This window comes from Oncorhynchus keta, unplaced genomic scaffold (genome assembly GCF_023373465.1).
Source record: "Oncorhynchus keta strain PuntledgeMale-10-30-2019 unplaced genomic scaffold, Oket_V2 Un_scaffold_9739_pilon_pilon, whole genome shotgun sequence".
Lineage (NCBI taxonomy): Eukaryota > Metazoa > Chordata > Actinopteri > Salmoniformes > Salmonidae > Oncorhynchus > Oncorhynchus keta.
This window is the reverse complement of record NW_026291018.1, coordinates 218,275-234,421: the sequence shown is the minus strand read 5'-3', so window position 1 is coordinate 234,421 and position 16,147 is coordinate 218,275. Positions and strand designations below refer to the sequence as shown.

General features: G+C 43.4%; 1 protein-coding gene, 1 long non-coding RNA gene and 1 other non-coding gene across 36 annotated transcripts in view; all 3 read right to left on the bottom strand.

Annotated features, from left to right (window-relative positions):
• Window positions 1-3,283: 3,283 nt before the first annotated feature.
• Window positions 3,284-5,227, bottom strand: LOC127929663 (uncharacterized). Its single transcript, XR_008135720.1, has 3 exons — window positions 3,960-5,227; window positions 3,756-3,806; window positions 3,284-3,430 (listed from the first exon to the last, which is right to left on the bottom strand). It is a non-coding gene; the product is annotated as an uncharacterized LOC127929663 (long non-coding RNA).
• A 5,022-nt stretch (window positions 5,228-10,249) lies between these two features.
• LOC118381299 (uncharacterized) lies at window positions 10,250-11,387 on the bottom strand. The gene is made up of 3 exons (XR_008135774.1): window positions 11,353-11,387; window positions 10,592-10,669; window positions 10,250-10,488 (listed from the first exon to the last, which is right to left on the bottom strand). It is a non-coding gene; the product is annotated as an uncharacterized LOC118381299 (transcript).
• Window positions 11,388-11,941: 554 nt separating this feature from the next.
• The window catches only part of rhot1a (ras homolog family member T1a), a 31,843-nt gene continuing 27,637 nt past the window's right edge, over window positions 11,942-16,147 (bottom strand). For 20 of the 34 annotated variants that reach the window (XR_008135742.1, XR_008135753.1, XR_008135757.1 and 17 more), the window contains one exon: window positions 11,942-13,270. Coding sequence is in view for 1 of the 34 variants with exons in the window: in XM_052517811.1 (XP_052373771.1) it covers window positions 13,153-13,270 (118 nt within the window). In the remaining 33 variants the exon portion in view is untranslated. Of the gene's footprint in view, window positions 13,271-14,466; window positions 16,119-16,147 lie in introns of those variants that run through there. The other 14 variants (XR_008135745.1, XR_008135756.1, XR_008135764.1 and 11 more) reach the window with 2 other exon arrangements.

The following is a 16,147-nucleotide window of genomic DNA, read 5'->3' as shown; positions in this document are numbered from 1 at the left end:
TCTAGCACCAGGGTCAGCTGTACCCCCTCTAGCACCAGGGTCAGCTGTATCCCCTCTAGCACCAGGGTCAGCGTGTCACAACCCGGCTTGTGGGAAGTGACAAATAACTCTTATAGGACCAGAGAACAAATAATAATAATCAAGAATTTTGCTCTTTATTTAGCCATCTTACATATAAAACCTTATTTGTTCATCGAAAATGGTGAATAACTCACCACAGGTTAATGAGAAGGGTGTGAATAACTCACCACAGGTTAATGAGAAGGGTGTGAATAACTCACCACAGGTTAATGAGAAGGGTGTGAATAACTCACCACAGGTTAATGAGAAGGGTGTGAATAACTCACCACAGGTTAATGAGAAGGGTGGTTAATGAATAACTCACCACAGGTTAATGAGAAGGGTGTGAATAACTCACCACAGGTTAATGAGAAGGGTGTGCTTGAAAGGATGCACATAACTCTGCAATGTTGGGTTGTATTGGAGAGAGTCTCAGTCTTAAATCATTTTCCACACAGTCTGTGCCTGTATTTAGTTTTCATGCTAGTGAGGGACGAGAATCCACTCTAACATAGTTACGTGGTTGAAAAGGGCATCAGTGTCTTAACAGCACGATTTGCCAAAGCAGGATACTCTGAGTGCAGCCCTATCCAGAAATCTGTCTGTAGCTTCTGATTAAATTCCATTTTCACAGAACTGCTTGTTACAATTTGATGATGCTCTCTTGTTCAGATATCACTAACTGGACTGGAGGCAGGGCATGAAAGGGATAACGAATCCAGTTGTTTGTGTCGTCCGTTTCGGGAATGTACCTGTGTAATTGCTCACCCAACCCACAGGTGCTTCGCGATATCACATTTGACATTGTCCGTAAGCTTGAGTTCATTTGCACCCAAAAAATCATGCAATGATGGAAAGACCTGTGTGTTGTCTGCAGACAGAGAAGAGCTCCAACTTCTTAATTATAGCCTCACACATTGATTATAGTTGTGGAGAGTCCCTGTAATCCTAGTTTCAGATCATTCAGGTGTGAACAAACATCACCCAGATTGGCCAGTCGTGTGAGAAACTCGTCATCATGCAGTCAGACAAATGAAAATGGTCAGTAAAGAAAACTTTAAGCTCATCTCTCTATTAAAAAAGTTAACCAGTTTCACTGTCGTGTCCAAAACGTCTTTCAAGCTGTCAGGCATTCCCTTGGCAGCAAGAGCCTCTCGGTGGATGCTGCAGTGTACCCAAGTGGCGTCGGGAGCAACTGCTTGTACACGCATTACCACTCTACTATGTCTCCCTGTCATGGCTTTTGCTCCATCAGTACAGATACCAACACATCTTGACCACCAAACTGCATTTGATGTCACAAAGCTGTCCAATACTTTCAACATATCCTCTCCTGTTGTCCTGGTTTCCAGTGGTTTGCAGAAGAGGATGTGTTCCTTAATTGACCCCCCATAAACGTAACAGACATATACCAGGAGCTGTGCCTGTCCTGCCACGTCTGTTGACTCATCCAGCTGTAACAGACATATACCAGGAGCTGTGCCAGGCCTGCCACGTCTGTTGACTCATCCAGCTGTAACAGACATATACCAGGAGCTGTGCCTGGCCTGCCACGTCTGTTGACTCATCCAGCTGTAACAGACATATACCAGGAGCTGTGCCAGGCCTGCCACGTCTGTTGACTCATCCAGCTGTAACAGACATATACCAGGAGCTGTGCCAGGCCTGCCACGTCTGTTGACTCATCCAGCTGTAACAGACATATACCAGGAGCTGTGCCAGGCCTGCCACGTCTGTTGACTCATCCAGCTGTAACAGACATATACCAGGAGCTGTGCCAGGCCTGCCACGTCTGTTGACTCATCCAGCTGTAACAGACATATACCAGGAGCTGTGCCAGGCCCACCACGTCTGTTGACTCATCCAGCTGTAACACACATATACCAGGAGCTGTGCCTGTCCTGCCACGTCTGTTGACTCATCCAGCTGTAACAGACATATACCAGGAGCTGTGCCAGGCCTGCCACGTCTGTTGACTCATCCAGCTGTAACAGACATATACCAGGAGCTGTACCAGGCCTGCCACGTCTGTTGACTCATCCAGCTGTAACAGACATATACCAGGAGCTGTACCAGGCCTGTTGACTCATCCAGCTGTAACAGACATATACCAGGAGCTGTGCCAGGCTGCCACGTCTGTTGACTCATCCAGCTGCAACAGACATATACCAGGAGCTGTGCCAGGCCTGTTGACTCATCCAGCTGTAACAGACATATATCAGGAGCTGTGCCAGGCCTGTTGACTCATCCAGCTGTAACAGACATATACCAGGAGCTGTACCAGGCCCGCCACGTCTGTTGACTCATCCAGCTGTAACAGATATATACCAGGAGCTGTGCCAGGCCCGCCACGTCTGTTGACTCATCCAGCTGTAACACATGTAATTCACTGGCTTGTATGCGAAGCAGTAATTGTTTCAAAACATCTCCTGCCATGTCACTGATGTGTCGTGAAACAGTGTTGTTTGATGAAGACATTGTATGTATAGTTTTTCCACCCAGCATTGTCCCATTAAGTCCTCCACAATAGTCTGGGTCTTGCCTGTCCTAGCCACTCGGTAGCTCACCATATAAGACTATTTTAGCCCCTTCTTATTAATGGTATCTGTTGTTTTTATACATGTCTTACGACTCGAAAGTCGTCTTAATTCTCAGACAAAAAAAATCCTTATTTTTCAAATTGGCTTGTTTTGTTTCTAAATGTCTGTGCAAGAGTGAAGGTTTCATTGAGTTGTGAGATAGTACTTTTACACCTATAACACACTGTGGCTGAGGAAAGGCACTATATAATTGAACCCCAAAACAACGTAGTTCTCATCATATTTGCGCCTCTTCGATGATCCAACGTCCCTGTCTGTTGTTCAGTGCTTTCCCGGGTAAGGGGGCAGTAGCTATTCGGCTGCATCAGATTCACAACTGTCAGTGTCCATGCTAGCTGGGCTAACAACAAATGTAGAATTACTGATGCTGGCATTGGATGTGCTCGTGGAAGCAGAACCACTTGTGTCGTCGACAGGTGCAGGTGTCGTACTGATGGTAGTAACTGGTGGTATGTGTCTCTATGGACGTGGGCCTTACTAAATTGACTGTTTGAAAATGTGAATAAAAGATCAAATAAAAAATAGTAATTATGATAAACAAAATGTTTTACAAAATTATGTGAATCACATTTTTATTTGGCGATGGCATTGCGCGTAGTACCCCAGTTTGAGAATACCTGCTCTAGTAGAATACCTGCTCTAGGAGAATACCTGCTCTCGGAGAATACCTGCTCTAGTAGAATACCTGCTCTAGTAGAATACCTGCTCTCGGAGAATACCTGCTCTAGTAGAATACCTGCTCTAGTAGAATACCTGCTCTCGGAGAATACCTGCTCTAGTAGAATACCTGCTCTAGTAGAATACCTAGCCTGCTCTAGTAGAATACCTGCTCTAGTAGAATACCTGCTCTAGTAGAATACCTGCTCTAGTAGAATATACCTGCTCTAGTAGAATACCTGCTCTAGTAGAATACCTGCTCTAGTAGAATACCTGCTCTAGAGAATACCTGCTCTAGTAGAATACCTGCTCTAGTAGAATACCTGCTCTAGTAGAATAGCTCTAGAGAATACCTGCTCTAGTAGAATACCTGCTCTAGTAGAATACCTGCTCTAGTAGAATACCTGCTCTAGTAGAATACCTGCTCTAGTAGAATACCTGCTCTAGGAGAATACCTGCTCTAGTAGAATACCTGCTCTAGTAGAATACCTGCTCTAGTAGAATACCTGCTCTAGTAGAATACCTGCTCTAGTAGAATACCTGCTCTAGTAGAATACCTGCTCTAGTAGAATACCTGCTCTAGTAGAATACCTGCTCTAGTAGAATACCTGCTCTAGTAGAATACCTGCTCTAGTAGAATACCTGCTCTAGGAGAATACCTGCTCTAGTAGAATACCTGCTCTAGTAGAATACCTGCTCTAGTAGAATACCTGCTCTAGTAGAATACCTGCTCTAGTAGAATACCTGCTCTCGGAGATTAGTAAGAGTGAATCACCCCGTGTTCAAGAATGGCCTTTTTACCTTCATCCAGATTACAACCTCTCACTTTCAGTTATTTGAAAATGAAATAATCTCCAAAATATGGCTATTTTTAAAACAAGGAATAGAAAACTGGTTGCAATTTCAGTTTAATCCACCAGAAAAGACAGAACAAATATTAGAACAAATACAATGGTTGAAATCAAATACACTAATTGATTTTAAAAAAGACAGTATAATCTTTGTAAATTATATCAGAAATAGGACTGGTGGAGTTATTTCATACATGCAGTTAACAAAAAATATATGGAAATGTCTGTTCTATCCAAAATTACAACCAACTGATTGCAGCATTACCGCAAAAATGGAGGAGGCAAGTGGAAAGGGGAGAAGGTAAGGAACTTGTCCCTCGGACCTGCATTAAATACCAACATTTTTCTAAAGACAATTGTGATAAATAACAAAGTATACCAGTTTCATTTAAGGACCAAAAAACACAACCAGAGTTTTTCCATTTAAAATATTCTATAACATTCTTGCAACCAATAGAATGTTATATATATGGGGCTACAACCATCCCAGCTTTGCAGATTTTGTTGCAAAGAGACAGAATATTTGGATCATTTGTTTTGGTACTGTCCATATGTAGTTACTAGTTTGTTTTTGGTCGCAGGTTCAGAAATGGCCGAAAAATTGCCAAATTTACTTGGAGCCAACTTTGCAAATAGCTCTGCTGGGTGATAGTCAAGTCATAGTCAATCGATCAATAGAATAATAATACTCATAGCAAAGGTGTTTATCTTTCATTTACAATCTGTAGAAACTATGAGTATAGAAAGGTTCAGAACTTTTATGAAAAATCACAGCACAGTTGAAAAATATATGGCAGCCAGAAATGTATATTATTTAATGTATGTTTGTTTATTCCACGCGTAACTCTGTATTGTTGTATATGTCAAACTGCTTTGCTTTATCTTGGCCAGGTCACAGCTGAAAATGAGAACTTGTTCTCAACTAGCCTACCTGGTTAAATAAAGGTGAAATCAAAAAATCAAAAAATCTAAATTGGATGGTCTTCAAAGATATAGTGAGGGAAAAAAGTATTTGATCCCCTGCTGATTTTGTACGTTTGCCCACTGACAAAGAAATGATCAGTCTATAATTTTAATGGTAGGTATATTTTGAACAGTGAGAGACAGAATAACAACAAAAAAATCCACAAAAATGCATGTAAAAAATGTTATAAATTGATTTGCATTTTAATGAGGGAAATAAGTATTTGACTCCCTCTCAATCAGAAAGATTTCTGGCTCCCAGGTGTCTTTTATACAGGTAATGAGCTGAGATTAGGAGCACACTCTTAAAGGGAGTGCTCCTAATCTCAGTTTGTTACCTTTATAAAATTTGTGGAATTGCAATGATCATGAGAACGGTGAGGAATCAGCCCAGAACTACATGGGAGGATCTTGTCAATGATTTCAAGGCAGCTGGGACCATAGTCACCAAGAAAACAATTGGTAACACACTATGCCGTGAAGGACTGAAATCCTGCAGCGCCCGCAAGGTCCCCCTGCTCAAGAGAGCACATATACATGCCCGTCTGAAGTTTGCCAATGAAAATTTGAATGATTCAGAGGACAACTGAGTGAAAGTGTTGTGGTCAGATGAGACCAAAATGGAGCTCTTTGGCATCAACTGAAGTTGCCGTGTTTGGAGGAGGAGGAATGCTACCTATGACCCCAAGAACACCATCCCCACCGCCAAATATGGAGGTGGAAACATTATGCTTTGGGGGTGTTTTTCTGCTAAGGGGACAGGACAACTCAAATCTTGGATGAGAACCTCCTTCCCTCAGCCAGGGTATTGAAAATGGGTCGTCGATGTGTATTCCAGCATGACAATGACTCAAAACACATGGCCAAGGCAACAAAGGAGTGGCTCAAGAAGAAGCACATTAAGGTCCTGGAGTGGCCTAGCCAGTCTCCAGACCTTAATCCCATAGAAAATCTGTGGGGGGAGCTGAAGGTTCGAGTTGCCAAACGTCAGCCTCGAAACCTTAATGAATTGGAGAAGATCTGCAAAGTGGAGTGGGACAAAATCCCTCCTGCGATGTGTGCAAACCTGGTGGCCAACTACAAGAAACGTCTGACCTCTGTGATTGCCAACAAGGGTTTTGCCACCAAGTACTAAGTCATGTTTTGCAGAGGGGTCAAATACTTATTTCCCTCATTAAAATGCAAATAAATTTATAACATTTTTGACATGTGTTTTTCTGGATTTTTTTCGTTGTTATTCTGTCTCTCACTGTTCAAATAAACCTACCATTAAAATTATAGACTGATCATTTCTTTGTCAGTGGGCAAACGTACAAAACCAGCAGGGGATCAAATACTTTCCCCCCTCACTGTAGATGGGAGGGGTTGAGGGTAGCTGAAGGCTGGGACTAAAAACAAACAGAAGATATCTAATGTAAAATATATTTTCCATTAAATGTATGTAGTATGTATAACCTGGAAGTGAAAGCCTAAGTATTGTTGGGTTAGGGAAATTAATAAAGAAGTCAAATCTATTTCATTTGTTTACTCCAATTAAGGGAGGGGTGGTAGGGTTAGGGGAAAATAATAAAGAAGATAAATATATTTAAAATGTTTATATATTTAAAATAATATATACTCTATATATTTACAAAAAATATACATGTGTGATTGGAAATGATGCAGACAATTACATTGATAGAAGACACAATGTATCTGCAGTATTAAAGCTGATCTACCTCCTAAAAAAGAAGGATAGGGTCTGCCTGAATACTATAGTACCTCTCTCCTGACATTATATACTAAGTGGAACACTTTGACAGTATGAAGTTAGTTATTTAATATGGTATTTCCTTGACAGTAGATTGTATTAAAAGAGAAGTCAATAGAATAGAATATCATGACAAATTCAATTTTTTTTCATAAAATGTAAACATATTTAAATCTCTAACAGAATGCGTCAAGCTTTATAGAACAATTTGAATGAGGAAAACTCATTCAGTCTATATTATCCAGAGTCTATACTATATACCAGTCCTAAGAGCCATGATGAGCCAGCCCATAGGGCTCCACAGTAGAAGCACCTGTTATCCAGCCCACCGTCCCTCCACCCAGACTGGCCATCATGTCATCCAGGAGGCCCCTGTCCTCCACCAGTATCTCACCTCCAGGGTAAGGCTCTGCTATGAGAGTGAGGGACAAAGACGTGTGTGTTTCTGTTAATACTGATGATGAGTCTGGTTAGGATTTTCATGGGGTAGATAGAGGGGAAATAGTGTCTACTTTGCTTCTGGTTCTACACATTCCTTTAAATAAAAGTATACCATTCTCAGGATATGTTAGAGCTCTATTCAATCCGTATCGCGGGAGTTCAGCCTTACAGCGTGATTTACATTTAAAGGCAATGTTTCTTTCTTAGCGGAGACTGCATTCACGGCAAATGCTACATATGTCGGCTCAACTGTCTAAGGCACTGCAACTCAGTGCAAGAGGCGTCACTGAAGTCCCTGGTTTGAATCCAGCCTGCATCACATCTGGCCGTGATTGGGAGTCCCATAGGGCGGTGCACAATTGGCCGAGCGTCGTTTGGGTTTGGCCGGGGTAGGCCGTCATTGTAAATAATAATTTGTTCTAAACTGACTTGCCTAGTTAAATAAAGGATAAATAAAACATAAAATCGTAAATGACCTTTACACCGTGCTATTCAAGGATATAGATTGAAAGGGCCCTTACATTTGTGTGTCTATAAAATGAGCAGAAAACAGAAATGTATGAAAAGGGAATTAGAACAAGAACGCTGCTGTCATACTCACCAAGTGTGTGTTCAGACATTTTCCTCATTAGGGAACTGGGGACGTCATAGATGCTCTCTGTCATCTCCCTATAATCTGAGATAGAACATGAAAATAAACACAAATACATTTAAATTTGCTGGTAAACAAATGAAAAATATTGAATTAATTTAAAACGCAATCAATTGAAAAATAAACATTTTCATAATCTCACCTTGGCGGTCACTTGCCCTCCTATTGGACAGTGGGAAGTCATAGAGGTCCTCTCCGTCAGTCAAGTCTTCATCTGATTGGTTGATGTGATACTCAGCTACAGAGGAAATAGCAGGCAGGTTTTTGGTCATTTATCAAACACAGACCATTAACATAAGTCATTATCATGTAATATGATGATGTAATATGATGATATCTACTTGTATTTTGTATCATATACAGTGGTTTCCATAATGGAAGAATTTATGACATTTATGATGGATAATTTATTGATTTATGACACACTGATGTGACCATGAGGGTAGTACTCACAGTTCCGGGGGGCTGGTAGAATGTCATACTGATCCTCTTCCTCCTTACACTCTTCCTCCTCTTCTTCATCTCTCTCCTCGTCACATCTCCTTCTAAATCTATGGACACTGTCTTCATCCTCCTCTACATCTGAAATTACAGTGAAAAGATGTTGCCATATTTCAGAGCTGAAGATACAGCTTGGCTCCCCACCTCACCACCAAAGCATTAAATGCCACAACGTGCCCATTTCCTCTTTCCACGACACAACCAAACCATTGATTCCCGCCAACTGCTTGGCACAGCAAATGTGAATGAAAAAACAAACATAATTCCACTTAAGTTTGCTGAGTTTACAGAGGATTGATGCTCTACTTACAATGTGAGATGGTGTTCTGGCATATGGCTTCCTCATTACTGAGCTCGTCAGTGAGGGAGAGAGAGAGGGTAGCCCTGTGCCCCACATTTTGGTCAGGGGTGAGGGGGCCAGAGAGGCAGTGGGTAATCCTGTGTCCCTGGTCGAGGTCTTGGTCAGGGGTGGAGGGGTTGAGGGGTGCAGAGAGGGGTCGATGAACCCCCAGTGGTTCCATCATGCTGTCACATTCTGAGCTGTTATAGGTGCTGAAGCGACCTCTGGCCTTCAGGTCATCAGTCCTCACATCCTGCTGTCTGGAGACAAAACAGATGGACAGGCAACACTCAAATGGACAGAAATAAAACTGATGTTTCCCAATATATTTTATTAAACCAACATTTTTGCAGATAATGCATTCCAAGGCACTCAAATGCTCACCAGGAATACATAAAGTATTATCTTAGACAGCTGTTGCATAGGCTCTGTCTGCCACTGGAGGCTGCTGAGGGGAGGACGGCTCATAATAATGGCTGGAACGGAAACCATGTGTTTGATACCATTCCACAAATTCCACTCCGGCCATTACCACGAGCCCGTCCTCCACAATGAAGGTGGCACCAACCTCCTGTGCTGTCTGCATAGCAAATCCTCCCATATCTATTTAGTAGTTTCAGGCTTCAAATACACCTGCACAGATTTAATCTATTCTAGCACTGTGATTGTTACAAACAGTTATTTTTTAAGGTTTAACTTACGATGCTCATAGGTTATTTAGCCTAATTTGAATGAACCTTTTGGAAGTCGTTCTAGGTATGAGCTCCTGATAAATTACTAGTGTAATGTAATGACAAACAGTGCAGTAGTGTCTCAATAATCCTGAGCTTTCTGTTACCGTATGCAGCCTGGGTCTGTTCCCCCTGGGCCTGAGAGATGCATGGCCCTCCACAGCTGGCCAATCCACTCCCTCCTCAGATCCCCTGTCTCTGCAGCCTGCAGACACATGGTCAGGGGGTAGCAGGGATGAATCTAGTACATTGTTACAGTCTGAGTTAAAAAGATCATCCTTAGTTGTTTGAGGAAGTGTTAAATGACTTTAAGCAATCCAAGTACTGTAGAACACAGCTGGGTAGGACTTAGCCTAGTGGTTAAGAGTGTTGGGTTAATAATCAAAAGGTCTCTGGTTCTATTCCCCAAGATGACTATTTGGAAGTGACAGTAATAGACCACATCCTGAAACAACATGTTAAACCTACACAGGCATCGGCGCCCACGCGGTTCTGTAGTGACACTAGTAAACAGACCACATCCTGAAACAACAGGGCAGCCTGCACAGCCCACACCACACGGTTCTGTACACCTGAAGTGGGAGTAGAGCTGTCTGTGTGACTCACCAGTACTTTCCTCTTCCCATTCTTCATGGTGATTTCAAACACGTAGTGCTTACGCTTCTCCCTCTGGATCTCACGCACAGACTGCACCTGACCCAACAACAACACTTCTATTTCAGACATAAAGTGCTATACATACTTGTAAATAGTATACTATTAAGCAGCTGTAACTAGGGCATATGGAATAGTGGGTAATGCTCATTGAACACAAGGGAAAGTAGAACAAAGTCCAGGGCAATTGTTCCTGTCTGTCTGGCTAGAAGGACCAGGAAGGCTTTCAGACCAAATCAAATCAGTTTGACTTACAGTGTAGATGTAGTACAGGCCTCTTAGGTGTGACTGTGGGGGACAGAGAATATCAGAAGACTATTACTACTTTGAACAGTGTAAATAACATTCAACTTCCCCTGAAAACGTTGGATTTCTCACAGCTGATACTCACAGCACTCCCATGTTTCTTAGTGTAGAAGAATAATGTTGTGTTTTGGAGCCTGAACCAATAGGTTGACCACTTCATTTTCTAAAAGAGAAAAAACACAGACTCAGTGTCCCTCCAGACTCAGTGTCCCTACAGACTCAGTGTCCCTACAGACTCAGTGTCCCTCCAGACTCAGTGTCCCTACAGACTCAGTGTCCCTCCAGACTCAGTGTCCCTACAGACTCAGTGTCCCTCCAGACTCAGTGTCCCTACAGACTCAGTGTCCCTCCAGACTCAGTGTCCCTCCAGACTCAGTGTCCCTACCAGACTCAGTGTCCCTACAGACTCAGTGTCCCTCCAGACTCAGTGTCCCTACAGACTCAGTGTCCCTCCAGACTCAGTGTCTCTCCAGACTCAGTATCCCTACAGACTCAGTGTCCCTCCAGATAGTGAAGACCTGATTCTGGATACAAACCATGACTGACTGGCAATAACAGAGTAAAACACAGTAGTATGGAATATATTGGCATAAATAGAAAGCAGTTGACAAAACTATTGGAAAAGCGATCACTTGTAAGTATCCATCAACACATCAAATCAAATGTTATTGGTCACATACACGTGGCCAGCAGGTGTTCATTTGAGTTTATCGAAATGCTTGTGCTTCTAGTTCAGACAGTGCAGTAATATCTAACATTTCCCCAACAACTACCAAGTAAACTGAGTCCAGTAATTGAGCTGTTAATGTGACAAGTTGTTCTACATTTTTGAGAGCTTTGTCTTACCATTGTATCTTTCCTTTTCTTCAGGAAGCCCTCGAAAAGCAGCTGTTGCCTCTCCGTTGACATCGTTTCAGAAGTTATCACTTGTACTAAATCCTGTTATTAGTTCTTGTTCAGTATCACTAGTCGATGGGTGACTTCCCCCTTTCACTGAGAACTGGGATATCACTGGCTTCATCACCTGCCCACTTCTCCATTCTGACACACAAAATGCTTGTTTGTCCCCATGTTTGTCTTCAGTCACTCGTTATAGAAACGTATGGGATATTAAGGTCAAGTTGACGTTGACTGTGTGTTGAACTATACGCGCCTGCCTAGCCATTATATGTACCCACATTTGAGGTGTTTGTCCACTGACAATTTTGAGCTCAATGAAGAGAACATTATTCTTCAAAGGATTCAATGTTAGTAAAAGCAGGCTACACTTCGTGACATGTTGTACAATGAAAATGTAAGTATGGTGGATTTGAAGAAATCAGATGACTCCAACATTTACACACTGTTCTGACACTGCTAAAAGATAGGGAATAGTTTGAGGGGGGATAATGTGTATGTTATATGAATGGATCAAATCATATTGCAGACACCTGTATCAGATCACACAGTTCTTTATTGTAAATGTTGGAAAAGTCAATGAGAATAAACAGTTCCGTCCATGGTCCAAGGAGGGAGTCAGAGGTGCACTGCATGGCTGTTAATAACATAGTGTAATCTGGAGGCATAACAGTGGAACAGACAAATAGAATCAGAATATGAAAGGAAAAAAGCTATTTTAAAAACAGGAAAATAAAACAAGTCGAGGAAGAAGCAGTCATGATAATGTTGTAGTCTTGTCTTTCAGAGTTAGTGAATGATGGATGTCATTATTAATAACGGCTTTGATAATACTAGATATACAAAAACACATGGGAAATGAATGAATTATCCTCTTGAAGTGCGTCTGTTTCATGCAATGCTGAACAAACCATTCCAAACTGATAAACCAAAGAAAACAGGTTAATAAATTAATAGCAATTGAAACGCGTGCACGAAACCCATGACCTTTTCAACGTTAAAAATGGCTTTGACTTTGCAGCTCTTCCTGTAGGCTCACTGTTGAGGTGTTACAGAACTGAATGCTTTGATCCTGGCAAGCTTTGTTCACGCCGTAATCTAGTTGGGTATTTCTCTAAGTACCCGAGCAAATATATATATTTATATATACACACACATACCTATAAACAAATATTTTCAGTCCCTTTTGTAGTGAGTTGTATGCGGCTGCCTTCTTTGCTTTCTCCTGGGCTCTGGGGGTCAAACCAGCTAGCTATAATACTGACCTGAGAAAAAGGCCGGGTTCTACACAGATTTAAAAACAACCAGCAACTGCTACTGTCTGACCTGGAGAAGAAAAAACCCCAAGACTCAACCAGATCACACGATACCAGAATGCCTGCAGTAGATTGATTAGATGGTGTTCAAAAAATACAATGTGAGTTTGTGGTGACATTTTGTCCCCCAAAGAAAAACAAAAAACATTTGATGACAAGTTTTTTTCTCTGTTTCAAATATATAAAATCAATCTATGGTTTCTCCAGTTTGTTCCTTCTCCGGTAGGGTGGATGTGGGATCAGGGCTGGTTCAGATCGGCTGGAAGTTCCGTTTCATTCAGTAGTTGTCTCTTTTTTGGGAAAGGGGAGCAGAGGATTGTGGGATGTTGGAGATCATGTTTTCTTTCAGGGAGGGGATGAGGGGTCAACGGGCAGAGACTAGGCGGTGGGGGGCAGGTCAAGGGTCATCTCATGTATCCTGTGTCTGTCTTGATCATCGTTGTTTGAGGATAGCTCTGTACATAGCGAAGCCCAGGACTGCAAACACGGTTGCCCCCACGCTTGCCCTTAGCCAAAACGTAGAGCTCTTCAGGTCTGCCTGAGCCATGTGCCTGAGAAGAGGGGGGAGAAAGAGAGGGAGTGGGGGGATAAAGAGAGGGAGTGGGGGGATAAAGAGAGGGAGAGGGGGGATAAAGAGAGGGAGTGGGGGATAAAGGGGGGGGATAAAGAGAGGGAGTGGGGGATAAAGAGAGGGGGAGTGGGAGGGGATAAAGGGGGGGGGGGGATAAAGAGAGGGAGTGGGGGGGGGGGGATAAAGAGAGGGAGTGGGGGGGATAAAGAGAGGGGAGTGGGGGAGAGGGAGTGGGGGATAAAGAGAAGTGGGGGATAAAGGAGGGAGTATAAAGAGAGGGAGTGGGGGGATAAAGAGAGAGAGGGAGTGGGGGATAAAGAGAGGGGGGGATAAAAGGAGAGAGGGAGTGGGGGATAAAGAGAGGGAGTGGGGGATAAAGAGAGGGAGTGGGGGGATAAAGAGAGAGAGAGGGAGAGGGGGGATAAAGGGGGATAAAGAGGGATAAAGAGAGGGGGAGTGGGGGGATAAAGAGAGGGAGTGGGGGATAAAGAGAGGGAGTGAGAGGGAGTGGGGGATGGGGGGATAAAGAGAGGGAGTGGGGGAGAGGGAGTAATAAAGAGAGGGAGGGGGGGATAAAGAGAGGGAGTGGGGGATAAAGAGAGGGAGTAAAGGGGGGGGGGGGATAAAGAGATAAAGGGAGTGGGGGATAAAGAGAGGGAGTGGGGGATAAAGAGAGGGGGGGATAAAGGGGGATAAAGAGAGGGAGGATGGGGGAAAAGAGAGGGAGGATAAAGAGAGGGAGTAAAGAGGGGAGGATAAAGAGAGGGAGGATAAAGGGGGGGGGATAAGATAAAGAGAGGGAGTGGGGGGATAAAGAGAGGGAGTGGGGGGATAAAGAGAGGGAGTGGGGGGATAAAGAGAGGGAGTGGGGGGATAAAGAGAGGGAGTGGGGGGATAAAGAGAGGGAGTGGGGGGATAAAGAGAGGGAGTGGGGGGATAAAGAGAGGGAGTGGGGGGATAAAGAGAGGGAGTGGGGGGATAAAGAGAGGGAGTGGGGGGATAAAGAGAGGGAGTGGGGGATAAAGAGAGGGGTGGGGGATAAAGAGAGGGAGTGGGGGGATAAAGAGAGGGAGTGGGGGGATAAAGAGAGGGAGTGGGGGGATAAAGAGAGGGAGTGGGGGGATAAAGAGAGGGAGTGGGGGATAAAGAGAGGGAGTGGGGGGATAAAGAGAGGGAGTGGGGGATAAAGAGAGGGAGTGGGGGGATAAAGAAATGAATACAACAATACAGCCTCGTTTCCAAATCACATGAGGACATGTTGACAAATGACAAACCAAAGTTATGTTCTCTGAGCTTCCTAAACAAATGTCTACAAAAACAGAGGTACAGTCCAACTGTTCGATAGTACCAATGTTGTAGTACCAATACAACCTCTTTACATGATATACTGTCTTCTGAAAATGAGTTAGCCTGGTTAAACATGATATACTATCACAGACTAGCTCATTTTCAGAAGACAGCCTAGTTAAACTGTCTTCTGAAAATGAGCTAGTCTGTGATAGCCTGGTTAAACCAGACTGAACGCTGCGCTCACCATTGTTTCACTTCTCTAGAATGGGGAGTTCAGCGTTCAGTTAGTTTAACCAGGCTAAGTCTGTGATGCGAGCAGTACCGCATACATTAACATGTGAGTGGCTGTTACTGGAACATTAGATTTGTTTGGTCAATCTGACAATAACTCCTATTTATTGGGTGAAACCTAAAAGGCGAGGAAAGTATTGGCTATGGACAGAAAGAGTGAGGGACGGGGAGGAGGTTCTGCTAGGGAAACAGGAACAAGAGAAAAGCCCTAAGTCCGGGTCACATTCAATAGGTACACGAGGTGGAAATTAACAAGCATTTTGACTGTACTGATTGAATATAGTGCCTCAGTTTCTAGGTCCACTGAGCACAACCCTGGCTATAACATACAGTACTAACAGTATGAGACAACAACATGGAGGGAAGACAGGAGGATGAGAGGGGAGGGAAAGGAGAGGGGGGGGGAGGGGGAGAAGGAGAGGCTCTAGAAGCGAGAGGAATTTCTGAAGTGCAGAGGTTAGCAGAAAGCTCTAACTTATAAATTGCCAAACACACAATCTCATGTTCACACTCACATTCTCTCCCTCTCACACACAATTCTTTCTCTCACAAACATATTCTTTCTCTCGCACACACACACACACACACACACACACACACACACACACACACACACACACACACACACACACACACACACACACACACACACACACACACACACACTAATCTTCACAGTGATATCTGACACAGCAGCAGAAACCCTAACCCATTCAAGCAGGAAGTGTCCATTAGATAGACAACTGCCATCCTGCTTAACCATGACATGTACCTCAGAGGAAGAGAAATACCTTCCTCCCACCAGCATACTGCACAACAAAGCTTATTCAGCAAGCAGCCACACACAAACCAGACCAACCAGCTATTTGTAGGACTAAGACATCGACCGGTACCTTCAAAGTTAATGATAGATGGCCATTAAAAAGGTAGTCAGTGAGTTCCATCAGGTACACTGGGTGAAAACAGATCAAAGGCTGTTGTTTATTGAAGGTTGAGGCCAAAGTACTTAGATGTAGCTCGTTATGTCTGTAGCCTTCATTATAATCTCTTCTTCATATAATAACGGAGCCTACAGCAATCTCCTCCTCCAACAGTGCTTGCCGTTGCCACATCAACGTCCACCATACCTGGATCTACCCAGCCAGTGACAAACAGCTGTCCCTTCGCCCCCAGTTTGTCAGATGCTGTGTTTTACCTGGCCTGGGGCCCATAGGACTAGACAGAAGACTCTCCATGCTGTGTTTTACCTGGCCTGGGGCCCATAAGACTAGACAGA